This window comes from Hordeum vulgare, chromosome 4H, assembly GCF_904849725.1.
Source record: "Hordeum vulgare subsp. vulgare chromosome 4H, MorexV3_pseudomolecules_assembly, whole genome shotgun sequence".
NCBI lineage: Eukaryota > Viridiplantae > Streptophyta > Magnoliopsida > Poales > Poaceae > Hordeum > Hordeum vulgare.
In genome coordinates this window covers 17334375-17360549 of record NC_058521.1, presented here as the reverse complement: position 1 = coordinate 17360549, position 26175 = coordinate 17334375, and the positions used below count along the sequence as shown (strand labels likewise).

At 47.6% G+C, this 26175-nt stretch overlaps 2 protein-coding genes and 1 non-coding gene across 3 annotated transcripts; all 3 read left to right on the top strand.

Annotated features, from left to right (window-relative positions):
- The first annotated feature begins 12187 nt into the window (after window positions 1-12187).
- On the top strand, window positions 12188-13598 carry LOC123447451 (HMG-Y-related protein A-like). The gene is made up of 2 exons (XM_045124055.1): window positions 12188-12543; window positions 12676-13598. Exons 1-2 carry the CDS (start codon window positions 12469-12471, stop codon window positions 13288-13290), a joined length of 690 nt encoding a protein of 229 aa, XP_044979990.1. The 5' UTR covers window positions 12188-12468; the 3' UTR covers window positions 13291-13598.
- A 5293-nt stretch (window positions 13599-18891) lies between these two features.
- Window positions 18892-23938, top strand: LOC123447450 (coatomer subunit alpha-3). Its single transcript, XM_045124054.1, has 3 exons — window positions 18892-19276; window positions 19860-20354; window positions 20857-23938. Exons 1-3 carry the CDS (start codon window positions 19069-19071, stop codon window positions 23805-23807), a joined length of 3654 nt encoding a protein of 1217 aa, XP_044979989.1. The 5' UTR covers window positions 18892-19068; the 3' UTR covers window positions 23808-23938.
- Window positions 23939-24579: 641 nt separating this feature from the next.
- Window positions 24580-24732, top strand: LOC123451503. Its single transcript, XR_006632358.1, has one exon. It is a non-coding gene; the product is annotated as a U4 spliceosomal RNA (small nuclear RNA).
- Window positions 24733-26175: the final 1443 nt, after the last annotated feature.

The following is a 26175-nucleotide window of genomic DNA, read 5'->3' as shown; positions in this document are numbered from 1 at the left end:
ATCCATTGCCGCATTGTACTGCACCAGAATCCGCGCGTCGTAGCGACGCATCACGTAGGGGGCGCAGACAGCGACGTAGGAACGGTCGCTGCGCTCCCGGACGTCAGAAGCGTAGGCAGTGAGATCAGACCCAGTCTCATCCCCAGCAGGAGCATGCGGGATGTATCTGAAAGGGCTCTCCTCCAGGTGAGGGTACGCTCCACGGAGACGGGTGATGGCGATGTAGGCTGCATCATGGACGGCCATCTGGACCGACACTCCAATACCACAGAACACGTGGCGCTCGAGGGTCTCACCGCCCCTCTGGTCGAAGATGCGAACCTCAGCCTGGTACTGGCACTGGTTGTACTCGCGGAAATCCTCGAACACAGTGTACTCGGGGTACCAGCGATATCCCAGCCTGGTCAGAAGATCGACCAAAATGGCCGGGAACCCAGTCGTCTCGGTGGCCTGTGTCAGGCGCACGTGCTGTCTTGCGGGACGCATCTGAAAATAAGATTGACGGATGTCAATGACAGTGTGTGTAATACATATTCAGGAGAAAAAGAGTAGATAGTCCAGCGCTCCGGATTGATGTGATTCGAGAACCTAATGTTAGAGTTAGTAAAATCTTTGACCCGAAAGAGAAGAGAAAGTAGATCCCAGAGTACAGGAAAGGAGTAAAAGATACTAATACCACCCAGTTGAGATGTGGGCCCGTAAGCCACAACATCAGTGTTAGTAAAGTTTTTCAAACACTAGACTCAACTTCGGCCAAGGAGTTGGAAAGGGGGCTACCTACAGGCAGTTGGCTCTGATACCAACTTGTGACGCCCTTGGCTTAATCGTACGCTAATCATGCACGCAAATGCGTACGATCAAACCCAAGGACTCACGGGGAGATATCACAACACAACTCTAGACACAAATAAAATAACATCAGCTTCATATTACAAGCCAGGGGCCTCGAGGGCTAGAATACGAAAGCTCGATAAGCACACGAGTCAGCGGAAGCAACAAATATCTGAGTACAGACATAAAAAATGGGGTGCCTTAGAGAAGGCTAGCACAAAAGATACAACGATCGAACGAGGCGAGGCCTCCTGCCTGGGAACCTCCTAACTACTCCTGATCATCAGCGGCCTCCACGTAGTAGTAGGCACCGTCGGGGTAGCAGTCGTCGGCGGCGGGGACCTCCATCTCCTGGGCTTCATCATCTGGTCGCAGCAAACGGATCAAGGGGACAAGGGGGGAGCAAAGCAGCGGTGAGTACTCATCCAAAGTACTCGCAAGTCTTACATCAGAACTATTCTAATTATGCATCAGTATCAAAGAAGGGGGTTATATGTGGACTGACTGCAGCAAAGCGAGAATAGAGAGAGAAGGCCTAGTCCTGTCGAAGACTAGCATCTTCAGGGTCTTGCAGCAATAGACGAGAGTAGAACAGGGGTAACACATTAATATTCATATTGTTGCAGCAATAATAAAGTGAGGTCACGCCTAAAGATCCTCCCTCGACTCCCTGCGAGGAAGCAATCCCGAGGCAAACTAATTCCAGTTAAGTAACAATTGTAGTTGTAAAAGATCGGGGCACAACTCCAAGTCGTCCTGTAACCGTGGACACGGCTATCCGAATAGTTAACTTTCATCCCTGCAGGGGTGCACCACATGTCCCGTCACGCTCGATAACACTCTGGCCGGACATACTTTTCTGGGTCCTGCCCGGCCTCGGAATATCGACACGTCGCAGCCCCACCTAAGACTAATCAGAGAGGCCAGCCCGCCGGTCTAAATCCTAAGCACAAAGGGTTCGTGGGCCCAGTTCCCCTTCACGCTCCTGCACGTGGCGTGGGCGGCCGACGTCAGTCCTAGCATCCCTTAATCACAAGCGCGATGCATCTCGGGACCACTCGGGCGTGCGCCGCTACACTGCTGGCATCTGAAAAGCTTCGGCTGATACCGCGACGCCGAGTACCCATAATTCTTCCCGCGTAGCCGGTTAGTGCGAAAAGGTCTCCGACCAACCCAGATCAAATACCCAAATCCATTAGCATTTTAATTAGGCAAGCAACACAGTCTCGCGGGAATCCACCCGTCTTACAACTAATCACCGAAGATCCCAGTAACATGGTCGAGTAACTGTGTGGTTGTAACATCGGGGGAATCCGAGGTATTACCCTCGTTGGATTCCGAACGATGTACCCGTCAAGGTGGGCTTAGAGGAATCACCCTCGGGGGTCCCACACTCGCGGGGTTGCACGACAGAGGCGTCATCGGGAATGGTGAAAGAGGAATCACCCTCGATAACCACGACCGACTAGCTATACTACAGAGATATCATCAAGAGTACTTAGCGAGGTGTCACCCTCGGTACCCGATAGTATCTCTGTAGCGTCGTACAACAAAGGGGGGTGAATGTGCTGTGTCGGGTCTGGCTCGTCGATCAGAGATCGAGATTTGAAAACAAGCGGGGCAACTGATCTACGGGGTCAGAGGGGATGACTGCTCCACCTATACTAAGCATATTAAGGATACAGGACTGAAAGTAGCAGTTCATCAAAAAAACAGGCTATGCATCAGATATAGGAGCTAACTACAACAGTAGCAAAATACTAATGCAAGCAGTAGGAAGAAAGACATAGGCGATATAGGAATGATCAAGGGGGGTTTGCTTGCCTTGCTGCTCTGCGGCAAAGGACTGATCGGCAGGGTCGTAGATGTACCCGGCAGCAGCGTCAGTCTCGGGGTCTACCGGTAAGAAGAGGGGGAAGAAACAATAAATAATAGCACCGATGCAACACAAAGCATGACATGAAAAGATGCAGGCTAGACATGAGCTAACGCAGCAACATCCGTCATAGACGGGTCGGAAGAATATCTGACGATATTTTCCGGGTCTCGGGCTACTACCGGCTACACTGGAAACGAAGGAAAAGTTCCAAGTTTGCTATGCTAGGGACGCGTGACAGACGAACGGGCCGTGTATCCGGGTTCGTCTCGCTTTCCTGATCAACTTTCATGTTGAAATTATTTTGATCTGACTTACGGATTATTTAATATTAATTTTCAAAGTTTTATTAATTATTTAGGAATTAAAAACATATTTAAAAGATTTAATAAAATCCTATTATGACATCATCGCGATGTCATGCTGACATCAACATTTGACCGGTCAACTGACCAGCGGGTCCCGAACGTCATAGGCACAAGTTTTAATATCGATTAAATATTGATTTATCAGATTAATTTAGTGAGGGACCCGCGTGTCATTCTCTAATTATGTTAATTAATTATTTTAGCTAAATATATCTATTTATTTAATAAAACATTATTTTTAATATTTATATTAACTCTCGCGTGGGGCCTCCCTGTCATAGACAGCGGGTGCATTGGCCCCACCGGTAAGTGACCTAAGGCCAAATACACATTTTAAATCACAAATAAATAAACATACAAATGTCGTATCTCTCCACATGCCTATATACGCAAATACATACATAATACGGGTATCGAATACATACATACATACATACATACGGAATACAACATTTGTTTTTATTTTTTTTTCTCTCAAAACTCTCAACACTCATCTCTGTGTTAACACAGACACAGAACTCTCTCTAACTCCACCTAGAAGAACACAAACTTCAAATCCTCCAACCGGAGTCCACCGTCGACGGATCGAGGCCCCGTTTGCCGGAACGGAACCGGGACGGCGAGGAGATCGACACGGTGGGAGGAGCCCGAGGAGGGGCTCACCGACGGTGACGTGACGGCCCGGTGAAGCCGGAGTTCGCACGAAGGTGATGGTGGAGACGGCGTGGAGGCGGTGACGGTGACGGTGACGATGGTGGTGACGTGTCGGCGAGGGGGAGCCGGCCGGATCCGGCGAGGAAGAGGCGTAGGGGAGGCCCGGTGGGAGAGGGGCTCGCCGGAGTGGTGAAGGGGCCGAGGGAGGTCGGCCAAGGTGGAGGCCGAGGCAGCCGGGGCCCCCTGCCGGCGGGGTGGAGGCCGAGGGGCGGGCGGCTCGTCGGCCGGGAGGGTGAGGGGCCGCCGGGGAGGAGGATGAGGGGAGGGGTCGCCGCGGGAGGGAGGGGGCCGTGGGGTGGGGCGGCTCGGTGGAGGAGGTGGCCGTGGGGGGAGGAGGCCGCCGGCGGGAGAAGGAGTGGCCGCCGGGGGGGGCTGCCGGCGGGAGGAGGTGTGGCCGCCGGCCGGGGAGGGAGAGGGGCGAGGTGGAGGCGATCTGGGAGGGAGAGGCGAGAGGGGCAGAGGGCTCGGCAGGGGAGGGAGAGAGATCGTGGGGATGGGGGGGGCTCTCGTGGGGGGATGGGGCTGGGACCGAGAGAGGGGGAGGAGATGGCGCTGTCGGCGCGTGGGGTGGGGTGGGGCCCCCCACGAGGGGGGGCTGGCGGCGGCGGTGGGAGCAGCGAGGGAGGGGCTCGCCTCTCGCTAGGGTTTGGCGGGAGGGGGCGCGGGAGGTGGCCGGCTGGGCCTTGAGCCTAGTTGGGCCAGGGGGGGGTTGTTTCCCTTTTTTTTTGATTTGTTTTGTTTTGTTTTACCTTTTCCCTTTTCTTTTTATTAATTCTTTCTTTCAGTTTCCTTTTCTTTCTTTTATGATTTTTTTAATACTTTCCTTTTTTACATATATGTTCTTTCGATACTTAACATGAATTTATAAAATACTTTTTGTTTGTTCTCAAAGTTTGGATCCGGACAGACTCGAATCAACGCGGGTCTGAGATGGGAATTCGATGACGTGGCATCATCAGCTGCTGATCACTGTAGCTTAATTACAACCACTAGTGTAGCAAAAGTCGAGGATGTCACACTAGACCCAAACTAATAGACGTAGCATGTTGATCGTGTCATTTTGTTGCTACTGTTTTCTGCGTGTCAAGTATTTGTTCCTATGACCATGAGATCATATAACTCACTAACACCGGAGGAATGCTTTGTGTGTATCAAACGTCGCAACGTAACTGGGTGACTATAAAGATGCTCTACAGGTATCTCCGAAGGTGTTCGTTGAGTTAGTATGGATCGATACTGGGATTTGTCACTCCGTGTGACGGAGAGGTATCTCAGGGCCCACTAGGTAATACAACATCACACACAAGCCTTGCAAGCAATGTGACTTAGTGTAAGTTCCGGGATCTTGTATTACGGAACGAGTAAAGAGACTTGCCGGTAAACGAGATTGAAATAGGTATACGGATACTGACGATCGAATCTCGGGCAAGTAACATACCGAAGGACAAAGGGAATGACATACGGGATTATATGAATCCTTGGCACTGAGGTTCAAACGATAAGATCTTCGTAGAATATGTAGGATCCAATATGGGAATCCAGGTCCCGCTATTGGATATTGACCGAGGAGTCTCTCGGGTCATGTCTACATAGTTCTCGAACCCGCAGGGTCTGCACACTTAAGGTTCGACGTTGTTTTATGCGTATTTGAGTTATATGGTTGGTTACCGAATGTTGTTCGGAGTCCCGGATGAGATCACGGATGTCACGAGGGTTTCTGGAGTGGTCCGGAAACGAAGTTTCATATATAGGATGACCTCATTTGGTTACCGGAAAGTTTTCGGGCATTACCGAAAAAGTTTCGGGCTCATCGGTAGTGTACCGGGAGTGCCGGGAGGGGTGACGGGGACCATCGAGAGGGGCGTCACGCCCCAAGGGGTCTCATGGGCTATGGGAAGAGATAAACCAGCCCCTAGTGGGCTGGAATAAGTTCCCACTAAGGCCCATAAGGTTTGAGAAGGAAAAAACACAAGGTGGAAAGAGTTTCCAAGTGGGAAGGTGGAATCCTACTCCAAGTAGGATTGGAGTAGGACTCCTCCACCTCCAATTTCGGCCAAACCTTTAGGTTTTGAGGCTGCCTCCTCCCCTCCCTCCCTCCTATATATAGTGGGGTTTTAGGGCTGATTTGAGACAACTTTGCCACGGCAGCCCGACCACATATCTCCACGGTTTCACCTCTAGATCGCGTTTCTGCGGAGCTCGGGTGGAGCCCTGCTGAGACAAGATCATCACCAACCTCTGGAGCACCGTCAGGCTGCCGGAGAACTCTTCTACCTCTCCGTCTCTCTTGCTGGATCAAGAACGCCGAGATCATCGTCGAGCTGTACGTCTGCTGAACGCGGAGGTGCCGTCCGTTCGGCACTAGATCGTGGGACTGTTCGCGGGATAGTTCGCGGGGCGGATCGAGGGACGTGAAGACGTTCCACTACATCAACCACGTTCACTAACGCTTCTGCTGTATGGTCTACAAGGGTACGTAGATCACTCATCCCCTCTCGTAGATGGACATCACCATGATAGGTATTCGTGCGCGTAGGAAATTTTTTGTTTCCCATGCGACGTTCCCCAACAATTTGTTCCTATGACCATGAGATCATATAACTCACGGACACCGGAGGAATGCTTTGTGTGTATCAAACGTCGCAACGTAACTGGGTGACTATAAAGATGCTCTACAGGTATCTCCGAAGGTGTTCGTTGAGTTAGTATGGATCGAGACTGGTATTTGTCACTCCGTGTGACGGAGAGGTATCTCGGGGCCCACTCGGTAATACAACATCACACACAAGCCTTGCAAGCAATGTGACTTAGTGTAAGTTGCGGGATCTTGTATTACGGAACGAGTACAGAGACTTGCCGGTAAACGAGATTGAAATAGGTATGCGGATTCTGACGATCGAATCTCGGGCAAGTAACATACCGAAGGACAAAGGGAATGACATACGGGATTATATGAATCCTTGGCACTGAGGTTCAAACGATAAGATCTTCGTAGAATATGTAGGATCCAATATGGGCATCCAGGTCCCGCTATTGGATATTGACCAAGGAGTCACTCGGGTCATGTCTACATAGTTCTCAAACCCGCAGGGTCTGCACACTTAAGGTTCGACGTTGTTCTATGCGTATTTGAGTTATATGGTTGGTTACCAAATGTTGTTCGAAGTCCCGGATGAGATCCAGGATGTCATGAGGAGCTCTGGAATGGTCCGGAGGTAAAGATTGATATGTAGGAAGTCTTGTTTTGGTCACCGGAAAAGTTTCGGTCTCATCGGTAGTGTACCGGGAGTGCCGGGAGGGGTGCCGGGGACCATCGGGAGGGGTATCAGGCCCCAAGGGGTCTCATGGGCTATGGGAAGATACAAACCAGCCCCTAGTGGGCTATAATAAGTTCCCACTAAGGCCCATAAGGTTTGAGAAGGAAAAAACACAAGGTGGAAAGAGTTTCCAAGTGGGAAGGTGGAATCCTACTCCAAGTAGGATTGGAGTAGGACTCCTCCACCTCCAATTTCGGCCAAACCTTGAGGGTTTGAGGCTGCCTCTTCCCTCCCCCTCCCTCCTATATATACTGAGGTATTAGGGCTGATTTGAGACAACTTTTGCCACGGCAGCCCGACCACATATCTCCACGGTTTTACCTCTAGATCGCGTTTCTGTGGAGCTCGGGCGGAGCCCTGCTGAGACGAGATCATCACCAACCTCCGGAGCGCCGTCACGCTACCGAAGAACTCTTCTACCTCTCCGTCTCTCTTGCTGGATCAAGAAGGCCGAGATCATCGTCGAGCTGTACGTGTGCTGAACGCGGAGGTGCCGTCCGTTCGGCACTAGATCGTGGGACTGATCGCGGGATAGTTCGCGGGGCAGATCGAGGGACGTGAGGACGTTCCACTACATCAACCGTGTTCACTAATGCTTCTGCTGTACGGTCTACAAGGGTACGTAGATCACACATCCCCTCTCGTAGATGGACATCACCATGATAGGTCTTCGTGCGCGTAGGAAAATTTTTGTTTCCCATGCGACGTTCCCCAACAGTGGTATCAGAAGTAGGTTCATGCGTAGATGTCTTCTCGAGTAGAACACAAAAGTTTTTGTGGGCGGTGATGTGCGTTTTGCTGCCCTCCTTAGTCTTTTCTTGATTCCGTGGTATTGTTGGATCGAAGCGGCTCGGACCGACATTACTCGTACGCTTACGAGAGACTGGTTTCATCGCTACGAGTAACTCCGTTGCTCAAAGATGACTGGCGGGTGTCAGTTTCTCCAACTTTAGTTGAATCAGGTTTGACCGAGGAGGTCCTTGGATGAGGTTAAATAGCAACTCATATATCTCCGTTGTGGTGTTTGCGTAAGTAAGATGCGATCCTACTAGATACCCATGGTCACCACGTAAACACATGCAACAACAAAATTAGAGGACGTCTAACTTGTTTTTGCAGGGTATGCTTGTGATGTCATATGGCCAACGATGTGATGTGATATATTGGATGTATGAGATGATCATGTTGTAATAGATAATATCGACTTGCACGCCGATGGTACGGCAACCGGCAGGAGCCATAGGGTTGTCTTTAAACTAACGTTTGTGCTTGCAGATGCGTTTACTATTTTGCTAGGATGTAGCTTTAGTAGTAATAGCATGAGTAGCACGACAACCCCGATGGCGACACGTTGATGGAGATCATGGTGTGGCGCCGGTGACAAGAAGATCGTGTCGGTGCTTTGGTGATGGAGATCAAGAAGCACATGATGATGGCCATATCATGTCACTTATGAATTGCATGTGATGTTAATCCTTTTATGCACCTTATCTTGCTTAGAACGACGGTAGCATTATGAGGTGATCTCTCACTAAAATTTCAAGACGAAATTGTGTTCTCCCCGACTGTGCACCGTTGCGACAGTTCTTCGTTTCGAGACACCACGTGATGATCGGGTGTGATAGACTCAACGTTCACATACAACGGGTGCAAAACAGTTGCACACGCGGAACACTCGGGTTAAGCTTGACGAGCCTAGCATGTGCAGACATGGCCTCGGAACACATGAGACCGAAAGGTCGAGCATGAATCGTATAGTTGATATGATTAGCATAGATATGCTTACCACTGAAACTATTCTCGACTCACGTGATGATCAGACTTGAGATAGTGGATTTGGATCATGTACCACTCAAATGACTAGAGAGATGTACTTTTTGAGTGGGAGTTCTTAAGTAATATGATTAATTGAACTAATTGTCATGAACATAGTCTAATGGTCTTTGCAAATTACGATGTAGCTTGCGCTATAGCTCTACTGTTTTTTATATGTTCCTAGAGAAAATTTAGTTGAAAGTTGATAGTAGCAAACTTTGCAGACTAAGTCTGTAAAACCGAGGATTGTCCTCGTTGCTGCACAGAAGGCTTATGTCCTTAATGCACCACTCGGTGTGCTGCACCTCGAGCGTCGTCTGTGGATGTTGTGAACATCCGACATACACGTTTCTGATGACTACACGATAGTTCAGTGCAAAATACTTAATGGCTTAGAAGCAAGGCGCCGAAAACGTTTTTGAAACGTCACGGAACATAAGTGATGTTCTAAAGAGATGAAATTGTGATTTCATGCTTGTGCCCTTGTTAAGAGGTACGAGACCTCCAACAAGATTCTTTGTCCACAAAGTAAAGGAGAAAAGCTCAATCGTTGAGCGTGTGCTCAGATTGTCTGAGTACGACAATCGCTTGAATCAAGTGGGAGTTAATCTTCCAGATGAGATAGTGATGGTTCTCTAAAGTCACTGCCACCAAGCTGTGAGAGCTTCGTGATGAACTATAACATATCAAGGATAGATACAAATGATCCTTGAGCGATTCGCGATGTTTGACACTGCGAAAGTAGAAATCAAGAAGGAACATCAATAGTTGATGGTTTGTAAAACCACTAAGTTTCATGAAAGGCAAGGGATAGAAGGGATACTTCGTGAAACAGCAAAACAATTGCTGCACTAATGAAGAAACCCAAGATTAAACCCGAACCCGAGACTAAGTGCTTCTGTAATGAGGGGAACAGTCACTGAGGCGGAGCAACTCTAGATACTTGGTAGATAAGAAGGCTGGCAAAAGTCGAAAGAAGTATATTTGATATACATGATGTTGATGTGTACTTTACTAGTACTCCTAGTAGCATGAGGGTATTGGATACCGGTTCGGTTGCTAAGTGATTAGTAACACGAAATGATAGCTACGGCATAAACGGAGACTAGCTAAAGGCGAGGTGACAATACGTGTTGGAAGTGTTTCCAAGGTTGATATGATCAAACGTCGCACGCTCCCTCTACCATCGGGATTGGTATTAAACCTAAATACTTGTTATTTGGTGCTTGCGTTAAGCATGAACATGATTGGATCATGTTTATTGCAATTCGATTATTCATTTAAAGAGAATAATGGTTACTCTATTTGCTTGAATAATCACCTTCAATGGTTTATTGAATCTCGATCGTAGTGTCACACATGTTCATGATATTGGTGCCAAAAGATACGAGGTAATGATGATAGTACCACTTACTTGTGGCACTGCCGCTTGAGTCATGTTGGTATAAATTGCATGAAGAGGCTCCATGCTGATGGATCTTTATACTCACTTGATTTTGAATCACAAGTGACATGCAAATCATACCACATGAGAAGGCCTTGTTTTCATTGAGAGCTTTTATATAGAGAGCTTTTATGTACTTATAGTTCTAGTGCGTCTGTTACATGAAAATCCCTACTCCTCTCATCGCCATCGATTATAAGGCCTCCCCGTTACATAACGATCGAGCCTCCTTGATGTGATACTTACTTATACATTTTTTCTTCCCTTATAACCCCTATCATCATTCTCTTTGTCATCCCAAGTGCTAAAGACCTTGCTCATGCTCAAGTAGTGCATGGAATTTTAAAAGGTTGAACTGTGAAAATATATGATTTAATTGCTTGGTTTGGCACCAGGATTATTCTTGAGTTCATATTCTATGCTAGGAAGACTAGGTATGGCATGCTTATCGTGATTAAGTGTATAGGGATCACTTTCTTTAGCATCAATATTTCGAAAGGCAATAATTGTTTGCTTGCATGTTTGTGTGTTATTATTTTGAATGTCAAATTGATAGACTATTGCCTTGAATCATGCGTGTCCCAATATTCAAACCCAAATTACATTGCTCGATCAAGTACATGTTTGGTAGCATTCAACATCAAAAGTTATTTTGTTATCATCGACCTACTCGGGGACGGGTAGGAATTAAGCTTGGGGATGCTAATACGTATCCAACTATCTACAATATTTTATTGTTAGATGCAATTACATTATCGCTTTTTTTTCATTTTATATTATTTTTATGCACTAACCTATTAATATAGTGGCAAGTGCTAGTTCCTATTTTCTGCATTGTTTTTGTTTTGCAGAAAAACCATACCTACCAAAGTCCAAACATAATGAAACTTTTTGGTGATTTTTTCTGCAGCATAAGGGACCATATAAGCTTAGGAGGATGACTAAAGACACACGAGGGGCCAACAAGCCAGGCTGACGCGCCCCGTGACTTTGTGGGCACCTCGTGGTTCGATTGAACTATTTCATGATCTATAAATTCACATATATTCTTAAACACTTGACGTAAGACCCAAATTTTTTATCGCCGCCGCAAGCCTTTGTTCTGCAGCGATCCCATCCGGAGCCCTTTTCGGTAATGTGCCGGAGGGGGAAATCATTGGGGGTGGGGCATCTTCATCAACCTTGTTGCCTCCATGATAATGTGTAAGCAATTCCTTGAGGACCTACGGGTGCATAGTAGTAACTAGATGAATTTCTCTCTCTCTTTTTGCAATGTGTTTGTTGAAATTTGATAAATTGTGGGTTTATGATCTGATTATTCATTGATCTATTTTGAGTTCTTAAGCCTTCTTTATTGCATAATTTTATTTCTCTATGTTTCTTTTTGATCTATCAGTCTACTCTGGCCAAGTTTTATTGATTAATTTTCCGCATGACGAGTGAGAGCCTGTGTAGTTTGCCATCCACACAACGGATGGATGAGCTTCTTCTTCGAGTTTGTCTTTCGAGCTCCGATCCTCATCAAGCTCGTTCGTCTGGAATATACATCATGCGACGAGATTTGATGTTAGGTGCTTTAAATATTCAAATCCATGCAAGGGTACACGGGCAATGATTGCGGGTCCACAATGCTAATCCTTAGGGACACGCCTACAAAAATTTTCTGGTTGTCATCGACAAAGTAAAGCCGGCTCCGATAGGGAAGCGGCGACAACGGGCTTGTTCTGGCATCGGTATTGGTTGCAACAGACCTGTTTTTTTTTCAAAGAAAAGAACAGTGAATGTGCAAAGAAAGCGGTACCCGGCGTGGCGGGTCGTGGGTAGGGTAGTGGGTTGGGGGGGTGCGCGAGTGGGAAGCGAAGCCGGTCGCGACGGACCACGGCCGAGGGAGGCCGCCCCGCCCCGGTACCACCCGACAGATTCCTCGTCTGAACCGTACTTGCATTCCATTTCCGCCCCGCAGCGCCTGCCTCAGATCCGCGTGCGCTGCGCCCCCAATTCCCACCCCCTCGCTCGCTCACTCACACACGCGCACAGTCGCACACGCGCTCGCGAGAGAGACAGCCAGCCCAGCCGGCGGGCGACGCAGGCAGGCAGGCAGGCATGGCCACCTCCAGCGGCGGCCAGTCGTCGCCCCGCGCGGCCTCCGACCTCGCCGTCATCCCCTCCTACCCCGAGGCAAGCCGCCCCTCCAAACCCTAGCCGCCCCCCGCCGCGGCCGCCTGCTTCTTTCGCCAGATCTGCGGCCCGCCCCCCCCCCCGACCGATCTGGGAAAATTGACTTCTTTGGCTCCTTGTGGTTGCGTGCAGATGATCGTGGAGGCCATCGCGTCGCTCCGGGAGCCCAACGGCTCCAGCCAGGCCGCCATAGCGCGACGCATCGAGGCGGCCCACGGCGCCGGCGGCGACCTCCCGCCGTCCCACCCCGCGCTCGTCGCCGCGCACCTCTCCCGCATGTCCGCCGCCGCCGAGCTCGTCGCCTTCGCCGGGGGCAAGTACGCGCTCCCCCCGCCGCCCTCGCGGTCCCCCGCCGAGGAGGAGGACATGGAGCCCGAGAGGGAGGAGGAGGAAGAGGAAGACGACGACGACGACTCCGAAGACGCGCCGCTGCCGCTGCCGCCCCCGCCTCCCGCCAAGCGCGGCCGCGGCCGGCCCCCCAAGGTGCGCCCGCCAGGCTACCCCGGCGGGCCTCCCGCCACCATCGGCGCCCCTCCCAGCGACGGACTAGCAGTCGCCGTCGCCACCGCGCCGCGCCGTCGCGGCCGCCCGCCCAAGCCGCGGGACCCAGACGCGCCGCCCAAGATCCCGCGCCCGCGCGGCCGGCCGCGCAAGAACCCGCTCCCGGACGGCATGGTGCCGGTCCCGCGGCCCGTGTCCACCACGACCAAGCCGCGCCCGCAGTTCGCCGAGGTCGGCTTCGTGTGAGCGAGGCCGGGCCGGAGCGAGCGAGCTAACATTTCCACTTGTGCCCGGCGTGTCTTCCCTTCAGCGTGGGGGTCATTTCTCCGTTCGTGTTGTTCTAATTCGTGGTGGAAGACGAGACGATGCAGCAGCAGCAGCAGCAGCGTTCGTCCGGTGAGTGAGTGTGGGTGGTGTGTCAGTCCGTGGTGTGGTATTGGTCGCCGGAGGGGTGGGTGTCGTGTCGTCTCCCCCGGCGACGGTGTATCCCTCTGTATCTCTGTCAGCTCGCACACAATGCATTGCCACTTAGTCCATCATTTCAATTCCTTCCACCAGGCGCCTGCTCCAGCGTGTGTATTGATTGATGCTCTTCGCAGTTCATTCCAAAGCGTGAATCACATTGATTTTTGTTGTTGCTCCATCTTCCTTTTGACCTCCATCTCCCATGATTTTTGGCTGTAAATCTGTTGTGATGTGAAAACTTACTGCTCTCCAGCAGTAGCTGTTAAAATGCATTTGCAAGTAAGTCGTAGTCATTCTTGATGCTCCATTTCCCGCATGATTTCAGCTACATTTTGCTTGCATCTACATGTGTGCGCGCGTGTGTGTGTGTGTGCCCAATGGAGCTTCTTGTCCATTCTGCAAGGACAAGGATCATCACGCATGATATGCCTTGCCTTTGCTGCACGACAGAGTCGGGTGATCTGCTGACGCGGGGAACCGTTCCTGGCGATGGCGACGGTGAAGCGGCGGCAAAGCAGTCATGCTCCTGGCCTCCTAGGTAGTTGTAAGAATGTTCATGGCCGGCATCAATGCAGCTGCAGCTGCCGACGTTGTACCTGTACGGACCACGCAGGTAGAGAGAGATGGCTGAGCACGATATGGTCTGTGCTCCGGTGCTTATCATCTGGGCAAAAGAGTGGTTCAATCTTCTTCCGTTCCATCATCCCATGTGGTGCTGAGTTCCAGCTGCCGGCGGTGGTGACGACACCAATGGCTCCACGCGGCGCTGATTTCGAGACGAATTGCTCGCGTCGTCTTCTTCCTCGTTTCATTTAACCGGCGGCCCGCGTCGGCTTGAGAGTGGAGAGATCATTCACTGGGACCAGTCGGTTTGAGCGAAATTTGACCAGTGACTGGTCTCTTGCTTGTTGAGCGAAATGGCTTCGATCTTACCTGCTCTGAAAGAAACGCCAGTTGGTTAGGAATGTGGTGGCGGCGGCAAAGCTCTGGGTGATCGTGTATCTTGTCCTAGTCATGCATTCCCTTCTCTCCCCTGCTACCGCAACCTTGGGCTATTTCTTTGGTAATTCAAACCCTCTTGTTACTCTGTTTGAAATGCAGTAACTTCGACGTTTTGTGCAAATTTTTCTGTTATTATCTGTCACTCCCTCTGTCCAAAACTACTTGTCGCGGATGATGTATCTCAGACGTATTTTTAGTTCTAGATACATGCATTCTTGCGACAAATAATGCTAGTGAAAAAATTGTGAAGTGTGCGCTGAATCTTGTTGGGGCTTCAGGCGTGCAATTGAACGATCTCTGCAGCACACCACAGCTTGGGAAAGTAACGACATCATATGAGTGTATCTTCACTGTGAAGCCATGACCACTTATGCCGTCCGCTTGGTTCATGTTCCTAGTTCACCTCAACATATCCACGAATGTTCTTTGTCTGTTGAAGAATCAAAGAGAATTGGCATGGTTTATAAGAAAGCACAAAAAAAAATACAAAATGGGATTTCCGCCCGAAAAGCACAAGCATAACTATGAGCAAGCCAACAACCTACGCTATGATGATGCCAACTATCTACAATATACCTGAAACATCGTCAGATCAAAAAGCTGCATTGGCAAGGCAAACCTCCGTCAGAGCTCCGGTGCCTAAGAAAGATTTCCACCTCTCTGAACACCAAGAGAACATCGACAATCACCATGACCAATGATGCTTGCCCGATGATGAGCTATCGCTTTCCCAAAGTAGCAACACCGACAGACTCAAACCGGCCTCACAACACCATATCATGTCAAGGTCTCCAAGGTGTCGCCTCCTACGAGGGAGTGACGCTAGCAGCAGCCAGTGCCATTTGGCTTGGCAAAACGGGGTATGAAGTTTTCACCCTAAGTGACACTACGACCATGTATGAATATTTTAGTTTTATGGTTCTAAGAAGCACGCCCAAGATTTAACAAATAACACGGTTTAAATATCCTAGATCTTGGTCTAAAAAGTGTAACATGGGCGGAAATCCTTTTTTTTCACAATAAAACCACGGGGGGCATGAATCAACCCCCATGTCAAGTACTCGTTTTTTAATGGAAGACTTGTGCCCTTCATAAAATTGTGAACATTTCCTGAAATCATGAACATTTCACAAATTTATGGTCCTTTTTTTTACAAATTTGCAAATAATTTTTGAAATCACGAACAATTTTGAAACTCATGAAATGTTTTTTATTTGCAAACATTTGTTTGTAATTGTGGAACAATTATTGAAATTCAGTTATAATTTTTATTTTTACTTTTTTAATGCATGAACTTTTTTGAATTCATCAACATTTCTTGAACTTTCTGAAGAAATTTTGAATTCGTGAACATTTTTTCAAATTCAATAACTTTTATGATTTCTCAACCATTTTAATGAAACCATGAATTTTTTTTAAATACATGAAAATATTTTATAGAATGGTCATTATTTTAATGCATTAACATTTAAAAAAATCGAGTACATTTTTTAAAATTGTTTACCATGTTTTGAAACTCGTAAAAAAAAAAATTAGGTGAACATTTTTTTGAAACACATGAGCATTTTTTTCAATTCATGAACATTATTTAATCAGCAGACATTATTTGAATTCGCAGACATTTGTTCAAATTCGCACGCACTTTTAAGACACAATTTTTTTTCCAAAATCATGAACATATCTTGATTCTTGAACTTTTTTCAAAATCATGAGTACGTGAACATTTTTTCAAAATCATGAATTTTCTTATTCAGTGAACACCTTACTATTTGATTATTATTTTTCTTTTCAAAATTCACACTAGCAAAGGCCTATTGCAAATTCAACGAACACCTTTTCAAAATCATTGCAAAGGCCTATTGCAAATTGGGCCAAACATCAGAAGAATAGAAAGATCAAAATTGCACATTACACGCAAAGCAAAAAAACTACTACATCATGAAATACAACTTTACTAGCAAGAGGCACGTGTAAACAACAATAGCAAATAAAGCTACACACCGACCTCCAAGCTACCATGAAGGCGACCTGGTGCTGTTGAGTCTGGTCGCCCACCGGCCAATGGTTTGACCACCGATGCTCACGAACAAAAGCCCGAGGCTGCCACCCGCAAAGATGAAGAGCATCAACACTACAACCCTCTAGCAAATCCTCCCACGTGAAATTTGAAGGGAGAACACGAGCCTGGCACCGAAAAGTTTGGATTCACCATCACCAATCATTGAGGGAGCGCTCTAGATAGAGTATAGGCGTCGGTCGGAAATTAGAACTCTGGGTTAGATCATGAGAAAAATATTCCAGGCCTAGAAAACCTTGAAGGGGCCTCCTATGGATGTGGAAGAGGAGTTGGATAGCATCCCAACACGCTTAGCACCATAAGTCGAGCTCTCTCTCGTGTGCATGTAAGTGCATCTAGTGCTATCCCTAGTTGGTTTTGAAGTATTGAAGACACACGTGATTGAGGGACTGATGTGTTTGTGAGAGTTCAGGGTTAACACAGATAGAAGTCCCCTGAAGATTCGGTTTAACCCTCGAAGACGACCCTAAAAATGTTCGAAGACATTGATGATGAGCGAAGCCATTGGTGGTATGCGAAAATAATCGCTTTAAGATAACGAAACGTGAAGACGGAGACTTTTGGTAGTTTTGTTTCTTCTTTCCTGAGCCATGAGAACCATCATATTGTTAAGTGGGGGTGGATGCAATCGAAGTCAGATGTTGGCATGTTGCTCAACCAAAAATACCTATGTCTTCGAATGAAGGTTGTGAGAGGAAATATCTTTCATAGTTGGTTGAGTGAGCATTGCTTGTACTCCAAGTAACGTTGTCGCGTGTGTCTTTAAAATCCGATCGTTGGAACACATGTCGGTTGTCCGTTGACCCATTGTCATTTCGATCATATCATGTCGGGTTGCCTGTTGGTTATAAATAGCGCACCCCTCCACCATATGTTGGTGGCTGCTCACAGTTAGATACGTCCGTTGTCGTTTTAGAGCTACCCACCTCAAAGACATTAAGAGAGAACTATCCCGTGAGGATAAACCCAAACACCTAGAGCCAAAGTGTTTGGGCATCACCGAAGCCGTTTTGTTATGAGAGAACTGAATACTTATTACACCTGAAGATTGTGATCTTCCTAACGGTTAGACGTCGTGGTCTACTGCATCCAACGGTCATTGTGAATAGCCTGATGACCATAACAATCGAGGGGTCATTGTGGATTGTCGGATGACCAAGTTTGTACGGGTTTTGGAAGCCTCTCCTGAGGACTGACCTGTGTGATTGGACGTGATCTAAGTGACCTCGTCTCAAGGGGAAAAAGGTGAAGACGAGGTGTTCAAAGTTCAATCTCAGCCTTCCCAACCAGACGAGAGTTGTCACAACAACCGCAACTGATCCAACAAATCTTGTGTCTTTGTTACAACAACTCGATATGGTCCAACAAATGCTATGCTTAGATCCTTAATTGTTATCCCTACCTGATCTTGTATCGCTTCCGCTTAACTTTGAATGCATTTACTGCTTCGAAACTTTTCATAAAGAACGTCTATTCACCCCCCCCATCTAGTCGATAACTAGCACTTTCATTCTTTAACGCTTTATGTTGAAATAAGCATCAATACAAATATCACATTGTGCTTATTCGACTCTATATCTATGTTATTTCCAATACAAATACCATCCCACGCGAGAGTCAATCCGGATGTTCGCGAATGATACCTGTACTCCGAGCCCATGAGCGATATAATAATATGTTTTGCCGTTTCATTGTCTCACAAGATAAATTATTTTTTTGTAGAAGGTGATGTTTTCATTGATATCGAGATGCTAGTGACGACATTGATAAATCTTAAAGTTATGAGTCTTTAGTGACATCGCACAAACATGTTCTTGTGATGATAGGCGCGTAGTTGTGAGCGTACACTCGATGTTCTATACAAAAACATATACCATCCTATCTACTCCCTCCGGTTTTAAATATAAGTCATTTTAAAATTTCATAAAAAAACTACATACGAAGAAAAAAGAGTGAATCCACGCTCTAAAATATAATCACATCCGTATATAGTTCTGTAGTGAAATATATCTAAAAGAAACTTATATTTAGAAACGGATGGAATAGAAAATAGAAAAAATGTTTGCTAAGAGGTAAGCAGTTGGATGGTACTTGCACATGCTCTTATGAAATTTACAATTTGTTACAAAAAAGTTAATCATGACCAATCTGCTTATCTTAGCATTGCGGCAAGCGAGCGCGTGACTGACAACCAGGGCGCACCATTTCGGACGGCTCCGATCGCCCTCCCCGAGGATCCAACGGCGGCGCCGCCTCTCACCACCTCAGCAGCGTCGGAAACCCAGATCTCGTCTTCCCCGAGATCTAAAGCACCTTCCTCCTCTCCACCCATCGCCATTCCCTCCGCCACCGCCACCGCCACCGCCACCGCCCCCCTCCACCGCCCCAGATCCACCGACCCCCCCTCCTCCGCTCCTCTCGGCGGCCAGGGCCGCCGTCGCCGGGGACGACGCGCCGCCGGCGGGGGACGGGAACGGAAGATGCTGACCAAGTTCGAGACCAAGAGCAACAGGGTCAAGGGCCTGAGCTTCCACCCGCGGCGGCCATGGATCCTCGCCAGCCTCCACAGCGGGGTGATCCAGATGTGGGACTACCGCATGGGCACCCTCCTCGACCGCTTCGACGAGCACGACGGCCCCGTCCGCGGCGTGCACTTCCACGCCACCCAGCCCCTCTTCGTCTCCGGAGGTACTCCCCTTCCCTGCTAGATCCCACCACTCGGCTCGATCGGTTCGCACGTGAGTTGCCATTTGCGGATTGACACGGAACTCCGCGCTACGGCCCCGGGCCTTCACTTGGATTGGAGGCCCTGCGCGCGGGTTTCGAGGCCGTCAGATGTCGACGCTGCTGTTAGATCGCGCTTGATGTGTAGAGGTGGTTGTTGAGGAATCCCAAATTGGTCGGATCTGCTGCTCACTTTATGATCTTTGCTGTTTCTAGAATTGGTTACTGCGAGCATCAGGTGCCATTTGGTTGTTATTAGTGACTGGCGTTAACGTAGGTTTTCAGCCAGTTGAAAGTTAGTGTGGAATAGGTGGCAAAATAATCCAATGCATGCTCATTAGCATTCACAAAACCATGATGGGATTTGTGTGGGTGACGACACTGGGATGCACTCTGGTTAGTCTGGTTCATGTTTTAGTTATCAGCTTAACAGTGAGTCAATACTTGAACACTGAGTGAATGTAGGATAGGTGGTAACATAATCCAATGCAAGCTCGTTAGCATTCACAAAGCTTGAACTAAGATTTTTGGTTGTGATGCAATGCAGGTGACGATTACAAGATTAAGGTGTGGAATTACAAGACACACCGCTGCTTGTTTACGCTTACTGGGCATCTCGACTACATTCGTACTGTGCAGTTCCACCATGAGTACCCATGGATCGTAAGTGCCAGCGATGACCAGACAATCCGTATCTGGAACTGGCAGTCACGTACTTGTGTGGCTGTGCTCACTGGGCATAATCACTATGTCATGTGCGCGTCCTTCCACCCCAAGGAGGACCTGGTTGTGTCAGCATCGCTAGATCAGACTGTTCGTGTTTGGGATATTGGTGCCCTGAGGAAGAAGACGGTGTCACCTGCAGATGACATCATGCGTCTCACTCAGATGAACACTGATCTGTTTGGGGGCGTCGATGCGGTTGTGAAATATGTCTTGGAAGGCCATGACCGTGGTGTCAACTGGGCATCCTTCCATCCCACATTGCCACTCATTGTTTCTGGGGCAGATGACCGGCAAGTGAAGCTGTGGAGAATGAATGGTAACAGTGCCAGCACTTCTTTAACTACTTATGTCTGGTTTATTTTATTTTGTTGTACATCATTTTATTCTATTGTATGACAGTTTGAAGCAATGCTCGTGAATTAGTCATTTTACTGTGAATCCTTCTGATTCTGTTTAAGTGATATTACTTGTACAGAACCTTTTACTCTTTACTCCTTAGTCTATCATAAACAATGTTAAGTAAATTATCAGTTGTCACCAAAACTAGTTGAACGTAAGAAACATGTTTCATAATTATCAAATTAACCTTTTGTTGATTCTGAGTGATTACATGTATGTATCCATTGAATATCCAGTAAAACGCTCTGCATATTGGTAGAACTGAGCAAGTTATAAACAAATGATAAAATCACCCTTGTTTGTTCAACCTGAGAAATGTCAATTGAAGGTCGAGTATAGCACTAATTATTTTATCATTGAGTACTCGTTGATGGTTGAATTGAACGAAAAATAAAATAATGTTTGATATTGTTTTACAGATACCAAGGCTTGGGAAGTTGATACTTTGAGGGGGCACATGAATAATGTGTCCTGTGTGATGTTCCATGCGAAGCAAGACATCATTGTGTCCAACTCAGAGGACAAAAGCATTCGCATCTGGGATGCCACAAAGCGAACCGGCATTCAGACATTTAGGCGGGAACATGACCGTTTCTGGATCCTTGCTGCCCACCCTGAAATGAATCTTCTTGCTGCTGGTCATGACAGTGGCATGATTGTGTTTAAATTAGAGAGGGAACGCCCAGCTTTCAGCGTGAGTGCTGATACTGTGTTCTATGTGAAGGACAGATTCCTCCGGTTCTTTGAGTACTCCACCCAGAAGGAAGTTCAGGTGGCTCCAATAAGAAGACCAGGATCCGTCAGCTTGAACCAGTCACCCAGGACACTATCTTATAGTCCAACGGAAAATGCTGTGTTGATTTGCTCTGATGTGGACGGCGGCTCATATGATCTGTACATTGTTCCTAAGGATTCTGCTGGCAGGGCTGATTATTTGCAAGAGGCAAAGAAGGGAGCTGGTGGCTCGGCTGTTTTTGTGGCACGGAATAGGTTTGCTGTCCTTGAGAAGAGTAGCAATCAAGTTTTGGTGAAGAATCTTAAGAATGAAATTGTGAAGAAGAGTCCTCTTCCTATTGCGACTGATGCAATTTATTATGCTGGAACTGGTAGTTTGTTGTGCAAAGCTGAAGATCGTGTGACCATCTTTGATCTACAACAAAGGCTAGTTCTTGGTGAACTCCAGGCACCTGGTGTTAAATATGTAGTTTGGTCCGGTGACATGGAGTATGTTGCACTGCTGAGCAAGCATGCAGTAGTTATAGCTAGCAAGAAGCTTGTCCATCGCTCTACACTGCATGAAACCATTCGTGTGAAAAGTGGTGCCTGGGATGAGAACGGTGTTTTTATTTACTCTACTTTGAACCATATCAAATACTGTCTTCCCAATGGAGACAGTGGGATCATAAAGACTCTTGATGTCCCTGTTTACATAACAAGGGTTATTGGGAACAATATTTTCTGTCTTGATCGTGATGGAAAGAACAAGCTGATAACAGTCGATGCTTCTGAATACATTTTCAAGCTCGCCCTTCTCCGGAAACGTTATGACCATGTTATGAGTATGATTAAGAGCTCACAGCTCTGTGGGCAGGCAGTGATTTCATATTTGCAACAGAAAGGATTTCCAGAAGTTGCTCTCCACTTTGTGAAAGATGAGAAGACAAGATTTAATCTAGCTCTTGAAAGTGGTAACATCCAAATCGCAGTGGCTTCTGCAAAAGAGATTGATGACAAGGATCACTGGTACAGGTTGGGAATTGAGGCCTTGAGGCAGGGGAATGTTGGTATTGTGGAATATGCATACCAGCGGACGAAGAATTTTGAGAGGCTGACTTTTCTGTATCTTATTACTGGTTACATGGACAAGGTGGGCTTCATGTGCAAAATTGCTGGACAGAATAACAATTTGATGGGTCAGTTCCACAATGCATTATATCTTGGGGATGCTAGGAAGCGAGCTGAGATCCTGGAGAATGCTGGACAGCTTCCTCTAGCCTATGTTACTGCTGCCACTCATGGGCTCACTGAAATTGCTGAAAGGCTTGCTGCTGAGTTGGGTGAGAATGTTCCTTCTCTACCCGAGGGAAAAACTCGCTCACTTTTAATTCCGCCGGCACCTCTCATATCCAGCGTTGATTGGCCATTGCTCCGGGTGATGCGTGGCATATTTGAGGGTGGGCTGGATGCTACTGGGAGAGCAGAAGTAGAGGAAGACGATGAAGCTGCTGGTGCTGACTGGGGTGATGAGGACTTGGATATTGTGGATGCAAGTGATGCATTAGCAAATGGGGGTGATGGTTTTGATCCTGAGGAGGGTGAAGCGAATGAGGAGGATGGCGAGGAAGGTGGTTGGGATCTTGAAGATCTGGAATTGCCTGAATCAGAGACCCCCAAAGCTGCTGGAAATGCTCGCTCTACTGTGTTTGTTGCTCCTGCACCAGGAATGCCTGTCAGCCAAATTTGGACTCAGAAATCTTCCCTTGCCGGGGAGCATGCAGCAGCAGGAAACTTTGACACTGCAATGAGGTTGCTCAGCCGCCAGTTGGGCATCAAGAACTTTGCTCCCCTGAAGCCCTTGTTTCTTGATCTGCACATGGGCAGTCATTCATATCTTCGCGCACTTGCAACTGCTCCCGTTATATCAATTGCTGTTGAGAAAGGCTGGAGTGAGTCATCGAGTCCTAACGTGAGGGGCCCTCCTGCACTAATTTTCACCTTCTCACAAATGGAAGACAGACTCAAGGCAGCCTACAAAGCCACAACCGAGGGGAAGTTCCCAGAAGCGCTGAGACAATTCCTCAGCATCTTGCATACCATTCCCCTTATTGTCGTCGACTCACGGAGAGAAGTTGATGAAGTGAAGGAGTTGATCGAGATAGTGAGGGAGTATGTTCTTGGTCTAAGAATGGAACTCAAGAGGAAGGAACTGAAGGACAATGTCAACCGGCAACAGGAGCTGGCGGCCTACTTCACCAACTGCAAGCTCCAGAGGGTTCACATGAGACTCGTGCTCTCGAACGCCATGGCTCTATGCTACAAGCAGAAGAACTTCGCGACCGCCGAGCACTTTGCGAGGCTGCTCCTCGAGAACAGCCCCAACGAGGTCCAGGCGAAGAAGGCTCGGCAGGTGCAGCAGCAGTGCAACGGCAAGCAGGACAGCCATGAGCTCAACTACGACTACAGAAATCCGTTCGTCGTCTGTGGCTCGACGTATGTCCCCATCTACCGCGGCCAAAAGGACATCTCGTGCCCTTACTGCGGATCCCGGTTTGTTCCTGCCACGGAAGGGCAGCTTTGTACCATATGCGAGCTGGCGGTGGTCGGCGCGGACGCCTCGGGCCTCCTGTGCTCCCCTACACAGACGAGATGAGCAGAAGAGGCTAGTCGTTAGAGCTCCCCTATATTCTTTCTAGTCTCGTAAAGCCTGTCTTGTCTTATATTTTACCAGGAGGTTTACTGATTGTGTAAGGAATAAGTATAATAGTACATGGTTTTGTCGGAGTTCTTCTCATACTTTTTTCTATCTCCATACCATATACCCCCGGTTTTTGCTTGCCTTGAGGATGCTGTTATGCTTGAGACTTATCATGATCAACTCATGCAAACTTTTCCTACCCCGTTGATGTATCATAGTTTTTCTCACAGTGAGATTATATGTTGATGCCAGGTTATATATGTGAGTAATACATGAAGTCTATCGATGAGTTACGTATGCAAATGAAAACAACATCTGTACTCGCTCGTCATCAACTCACAGCACGTCGTCGAGCCGTCGGAGCAGCATCACCACTTATGTCGTAGTCGCAGCATCCGTTGAAGCATTGACGGTCGTCGCAGCACCGACTCGCAGACAGACGAAGGCGTCGCGGCATCGCCGCTAAAAAATGATGGAGTTCACCTTTTCCTGGGCAAAAACATCAGGTGTTAACTTTTTTTTCTTGATGGTATGATCTTAGCTTCTGGTTACCTGCAGGCCGATCAGCCCAAGATAGAGAAATAAACGGCCCTGCACGATAGGGCGGCCCATGAGAAGCCCGCAGCTCAGTTTTGGTGCCGTTTCTTTTGTCCCACACCGGTGGGAGAGTGGGGCGGGGGAGGTGGAGATGGGGCATAAATGGAGAGGCCGGGGAACCGTTGGCAGCATCTTTGCGCTTGGGGCAATGACGCAGCTAGTGAGGTTATACCGAGGCGCGTCAATTGCTGGTTGAAAACTATTTCCAAACCCCCTCTTTGGCCCTTCGGGGCCACTGAGAATTTCTGCAAGGGCTCCCTCTCCTTCGGGCGAGGGTAAAGCCCTACAAATTTCTAACATAAACAGTTGCATTTTTCTGTGGTGCTCATAGTTATGTGCAAACAAGTGAATCAATTGTCCTGAGGTGTGGCCTGTTGTTGGTATCCAAGTGCAAGGAGCGGTTTAGCTTCTTCGACAATGGCAGCAACTGGGACCTGTTTTGTTCACTTTCTTTGATCATATTAGAGTACGGCTGGGAGCTCCATTCGAGCGTTAAGGCACCCCTTCCATGCATGCGGCCACCTCAGGCTCAAGAGCGCTCGTGCAGCCAGATGGTAAACTGATTGATCGGTGTTCGTGGAATGAATCAGGTTCCTTGTCGACGACCGTTTCGATTATCAACGGATTTGCTTATATGGTCATTGAGCATTGCGCCGCTAGCTAGTTTAGTGTTAGGGTTCAGCCTGAAGTTGTGTGCACGGAGAATCCCCTGGTTCACGAAAAATCCTCGTGGTTCTGTAATGAGGGATGATGCACCTCCTTTTGATTTGAAAATATGACTAGCCGTGATGACACTTCTAAAAGATCTCTCTCATTTTGGACCCCCAACCACTGATGTTTCATGGAGGGGAGACTGTGTGGTGGAACCATGCATGGAGGGGAGACTGTCATATGAGAAGGCATCGTGTGTTGCTTAAGCATTGTCATGCTTTCTCTTTGTACTCAGTTTTGTACCAAGTATCTTTGTCCAAGGAGAGGGCGGTTCGAAGTGCAGGCTAAATTGCACCCGCAGTGAACAATCAACTCGAAAAAAGAAAAAAAAAATGTCCAAACACCGTAAAATAATTTCGCATCCACCTTGCGCATCCGAGCATCCTACATTTTAGTTTTTTGCTATTTATTTTGAATTTCTTAACAAGTGTAGCTCAGCCTGGCCGGGTTCATACGGTAATTCTCACTCCTTTGTCCAATGCCTTCTTCAGACTTCATTTTTACTTCGAAATTTCTTCAGACTTTGTTGTGAAAAAAACAGCACATTGCCATTACTAATAAACCAGACATCTTTATTTCCTTTGAGAAAATGCTGACACTTCAGTTTCTTATATAACATTGCTATTGAGAGTTTGAGATGTTGTGACCTCAGATATAGTTAGGGACAACTAATCTAGCCCGGCATCCATAGAATTGAATAGGGCGACGACTCAGAACCCATCAGCTACAAGTAACCTAGACTTTTTCGTTATGTTTCAATCGACGTTATATTCCTTTGATCTTGCACTGAAGTGTTTGACTTTTGTGCGTCGTTCCAACATCACATCATCCTACTAATTCAACTTGTTCACTTGAATCAGTCCACTTGAATCAGATTTGTATTTCTTTCACAATCTCTATATTGCTATTGTATAAAAAATGTATAACAATGTATAAATATAAAGAAATGAAATACACATTAATATTAGTAGCGCGTGACATGAATGGACGCTATTGCTATTTAGCAGTAGTCCAG

What these genes read in the sequence shown, in the direction of transcription:
- LOC123447451 (XM_045124055.1), top strand. Translation starts at nt 12,469, where the DNA reads ATGGCCACCTCCAGCGGCGGCCAGTCGTCGCCCCGCGCGGCCTCCGAC. An exon ending in TCATCCCCTCCTACCCCGAG is followed by an intron (nt 12,544 to 12,675) that starts GCAAGCCGCCCC and finishes GGTTGCGTGCAG; the next exon opens with ATGATCGTGGAGGCCATCGC.
- LOC123447450 (XM_045124054.1), top strand. Translation starts at nt 19,069, where the DNA reads ATGCTGACCAAGTTCGAGACCAAGAGCAACAGGGTCAAGGGCCTGAGC. An exon ending in GCCCCTCTTCGTCTCCGGAG is followed by an intron (nt 19,277 to 19,859) that starts GTACTCCCCTTC and finishes GATGCAATGCAG; the next exon opens with GTGACGATTACAAGATTAAG. An exon ending in GAAGCTGTGGAGAATGAATG is followed by an intron (nt 20,355 to 20,856) that starts GTAACAGTGCCA and finishes ATTGTTTTACAG; the next exon opens with ATACCAAGGCTTGGGAAGTT.